This window comes from Habropoda laboriosa, unplaced genomic scaffold (genome assembly GCF_001263275.1).
Source record: "Habropoda laboriosa isolate 0110345459 unplaced genomic scaffold, ASM126327v1 scaffold80, whole genome shotgun sequence".
Taxonomy (NCBI): Eukaryota; Metazoa; Arthropoda; class Insecta; order Hymenoptera; family Apidae; genus Habropoda; species Habropoda laboriosa.
In genome coordinates, this window is record NW_017100193.1 from 415,491 (window position 1) to 419,908 (window position 4,418).

General features: G+C 48.9%; 1 protein-coding gene across 10 annotated transcripts in view; it reads right to left on the minus strand.

The window, feature by feature from the left end:
* The window catches only part of LOC108570212 (disintegrin and metalloproteinase domain-containing protein 11), a 40,154-nt gene extending 36,462 nt beyond the window's left edge, over positions 1–3,692 (minus strand). For all 10 annotated transcript variants that reach the window (XM_017932020.1, XM_017932018.1, XM_017932021.1 and 7 more), the window contains exon 1: positions 3,443–3,692. In XM_017932020.1, the coding sequence (XP_017787509.1) occupies positions 3,443–3,527 (85 nt within the window). In that variant the 5' untranslated portion in view covers positions 3,528–3,692. The remainder of the gene's footprint in view (positions 1–3,442) is intronic.
* Between the last annotated feature and the right edge of the window lie 726 nt (positions 3,693–4,418).

The window sequence follows — 4,418 nt, forward strand, 5'->3', positions numbered from 1 at the left end:
CACGGTCTGTACACGCGCGTTTATCTCGCACAGTGGAAGACGTATCGCGATAAACGCGGGACAAACGCGACCGCGATATGAATTTACGATTTCGCCAGGGCTGGTAAATCGGCGTGATATAATTTTCCAGGGGAATTAGCAGCGGTTTTTTATGCCGTGGCTACGCAAATCACGCGAAACGAGTACGCAAGCTGTCGCCAGGCCGGCGATTCAAAGAGTTAACGGTTGTAATTCTATGAACGCCGCCGCACAACTCCGCCGTTTGTAATTTGTAATTTTCACCGGCGAATGCATAGAAAATTGCACGCTGCCCGGGGAAACATTTGTTTCGCGATCTCCATACTGGATAAACGCACGGCGTGCATGCGTGTGTGTATGTGTTTTATCGATGCCGGAAGCTGATGACCTTTCAACGAACGACCACCAGCAGTCTTTCCCTCGATTAAAATACAAGCTTATCGCTAAAAATTAACAGGCTTTTTAAAGCGCGCGTGTGAGTATAGTAAATGGGTATTCGACGATCGGAAAAATTCCACTCGAATTCACCGTGGAAATTCGACGTGGCGCGATATATATCGTGAAAGGGAAAGAAAGAAAAGGGGACGGAGGAGACCCTTCGTCCCCTTTTCCGGGCGAAAAATCGGCCAAAAGTTCATGTATTAAAAGTACCTACAAGGCCAATAAATTAGAACTGGCGCTCTGCCATTTCAATCTCGCGGATCTTGCCCGAGACAAGAACGCTGAAAACTCCTCTACGAGCCATCATTCCGTCGCCGGTGGACTTGATTAATTGGCCCGTCGTCCGTGCGAATCGATTGATTGTTCCCCCATCGACAAAATCGAAGGAGCATCTGTAAATGATCGCGAGAAGCTGCGACGCGGGACAGGGAAAAGAAGTGTAAACGTCGTGAAAATCAATATCCTTTGTAGGGAGCACCGAGGTTAACGTCACACAGGCCGCCTATCCGTACGAGAATTTTTTCGTTTCCGCGGAAATCCTCGGGTTAGCACAAGGTTACCGTGCACGGAATATTCTACTCCCCGGGATCAGAGAGGAGAGGAAGTCTCGCTTAAAGGGGCGAGCTTTGTCCCGGTTTTATTCCACCGTTACGTGAATTGCACATATTAGGTAAGTGTGGCGTTGCACAACTGCCGCTCCGCTGGCTGCGTTCCGTTAAAATTGCCGCCCCAACCCTGCGTGTCGTGCACCGCGACCAACGCTGGCCACGAGGGTGCCAAGGACGCGCCGCGCTGTGGCAAGGGTTCGGGACCACTTCAAATTGTACCCACTATTCAGATTCTTCTCCTTGTGGAAACAATCTCTGCTCCGCCTCGCTGTTCCATCGAGTATCCTCGAATAAATTGCCTCGATTCTAACGTCCATCCTCTTTCACAATATAGAAACACCCCTTTATTTTCCTTCCTTTCCTTACTTTTCTTTTCTCTTCTTTTTCTTTCATCTAAACTGTCCTTACGACAACAAAGAGTTACACCGTGGCTTTTTCTCCATCCGCGTAATCTGACATTTACACTATGCAGTCTCGGTTTAGCTGTCGTCAGTCCACTTTCACTACTTGTACAATTTAACGTTGCACGAGTAAAAAGTGTCACGTTTGTTACACTACGTATGGAGGAAGTCCTCGTGATGTAACCTTGATTTCATAGTAAAGACCCTTGACTGAATCGCCGGAGGCCTGGATCGGATTGTATCGCGTAGGAAAAATACGACGGTGCATCCGAATCATGGAGGATAAGGATCTGTATAGAGGAAAATGTCGCATTAGGGTCGAACACGCGATGATCCAACGATTTTACTTCGCGTCCCGAGGACGCTCTCGATCTAAATCGTCCACTTCGGGTAAATCTGTTTTTCTAACGCTTATTAATATCGCGGGAATTAATTGGAATTCGAGAAGAAGTGGGTCTCGAGCTCGTTATATATCTTTTTCTTTCTTTCTTCTCTTTCCCCCGACGCGCGTTTGATCACAACTGGAAATTAATATCGAGATTTCTCTGGGTGTCTTTCTTCCGCGGGGCGAAATCTCGCCTTAAAAATCAATTTAATTAGAGAGGAGGCGCGAGTTTGTTCGTGAGAGAAACAGCCAGAGAGAGTGAGAGAGAAAGAGTGAAGAGAGGAAGAGGGAGAAGGAGAGGAGCGCTTTTAGCGCTCGTCGATCGATTTTAATTCGCGTTTTCGTTGATACGTTTAAATCGGGTCTCCCGGCACGTAGGTATGCGTGTCAGTGCACTCGTGACCCATCTCGTTCTTCGATGACGTCATTCCTTGCTGGCGTAAACCTATGACGAATATGGCGGGCTGAAACGGGAGTGGCAGGGATCTTTTAACCGGCACTTTACCCTCAAACGTCATCACGACCAGTTCCCCATGAATCTACGAATGCGCATATACAAATACATCCCCTCGCCCCCACATAAGCCCGATAGCTGGAAATTCTTACGGAGACTCAAAATGAACTGGAGAATTCACGATTGATCGAACAGATCACAGGGAAGCAATTAACCACGATCAGATTCTGTCGTTGGTTCTTGGACGTGGAAACTATTGAAAGGAAACTATTCAGAGGCAAGCTTTTGCTGATAGATACTCGTGGGCCAAAAGTTGGATTCGTGGCACTCCGGTTCGGGACGCGTTATTTATTTACCGGAGAGAGCGTGCCACTCGCGTGTGCACGGCTAGCGATCTCGCGTGAACGGACCGCGTCCCATGCATCATTGTGGTAAATCGATAGACGATAACGGAGCAATAATGTATGTGCAAAAGATAGATTCCAGGGACATGCAAGGTGAATACGCTTCCTCCCTCCATCTTCCCGCTTTTCTCTTGTTAGACGAGGTGAAATAATTACCTAGATCAGGGACCAACACTCGCTGGAAACGACGCGTTCGTGCACGTGTCATGCAGAGCATCACACGCGTTGGAGGGAAATCGTTGGTCCGCAACAGGCAATCGTGTGCAACCGGAACACGCCATGCCAGCCTGCGAACGATTAACGACCGCGTCCAACGAACGAGCTGAGAAAAGACGCGAGAGGAGAGAGAGAGAGAGAGAGAGAGAGAGAGACAGAGAAAAAGAGAGAGATAGAGTGAGACAGTCGAAGGAGTTGGGACGGGCACGAAATTACAGGATCGCGTGCCAGCAAGCATAAATCAGGAAGGAAGCGATCGAGCATGGCCGGAGGACGTTTCTCGCGTCGAATTTCCTCTTTCGTATTGATGAGCAACGACAAACACGGTGTGGTCAAACGCGAGAAACGATTTACTGCGTAAAGATGGAGAGATAAATGGGTGACGAGGGTAGTAAATGGATAGGTGGTTGGCAAACAGAGAAACAGATAGACAGGCAGGCAAGCAGGCAGGCAGGCAAGCAAGAGAAAAGACGAGAAGAGAAGAGCAGGTAGGCAGGAAAATAGGCAGGCGTTACCTCGCTTGGACGTGCTGTCGGCGCTGCTAATAAATCCAGGTACGGCAATCACGAGAACAAAGAGTCCACAGTGTAGCCAAAACATGTTTACGTCTTAACAACATTGTTTAATTCCATTTTACATAACGCTCGTAAAACACTACTACGATGGCGGTGGTGCTCATGTCGCGCATAATCAGCGATACTACCTGGTCGCCGGTCGGATCATCAGTACACGACTGACTGACTGGGTTAGACGCGGTGGGTAGGAGCTTTCAAGCGAGCGAAAAGCGACAGAGAATCGAGAAAAAGGGAAAGAAGGAGAGGGAGAAACGTAGAGATGGAGAGAAAGAAAGAAATTGAAGCGAGGCGAGACAGAGTATGAGAGAGTAAAAGAGAGAAAGAGAAAGAGAGAGAGCGCGAGAGAGCGAGCAAGAGAGAGAGAGAGAGAGGGAGAATCAAAGACAGAGAAAGAGAACTAAAGAGAGATCGAGCCAGAGAGATGGAATGTAATCTGGATGGAATAGAAACAGTAATAATAATAATAATGAAAAATGGGGTGTAGAGATAGAGAGACAGAGACGGAAACAGAGACTGAGAGAAGAAGAAGAGAAGAGAAAAAGTCGAAGGCTCGCGGCGATAGGAGGACAAACCGGCAAACCGACGGTACAGAACGCGACCGGTCCTCCTAGAACATCGCGAATCTCCTGGTACACTGGACGACACGCGATAATGCACCACGCTAGCGCACTACTTCCGCGATCTGGCCCGTACGTCGAAGGATACCCCCTACTCGCGCGCGCCCAGAGAGAGTGAAGGTCCCGATCTCGAATCACGCCTCGGCTGCCATCTTCTACCTACACCGGGAGTCTGGAGTATGAAAATATTCTCTCTCCGCCGCCTCCTCCCCCTCTCTGCCCCTCTCTCCTTCTCGCCCTCTCTCCCTCTCCCACTCTCACTTCCTCTCCCTCTCTCTTTCCATTCTCTCTCTTGCTCT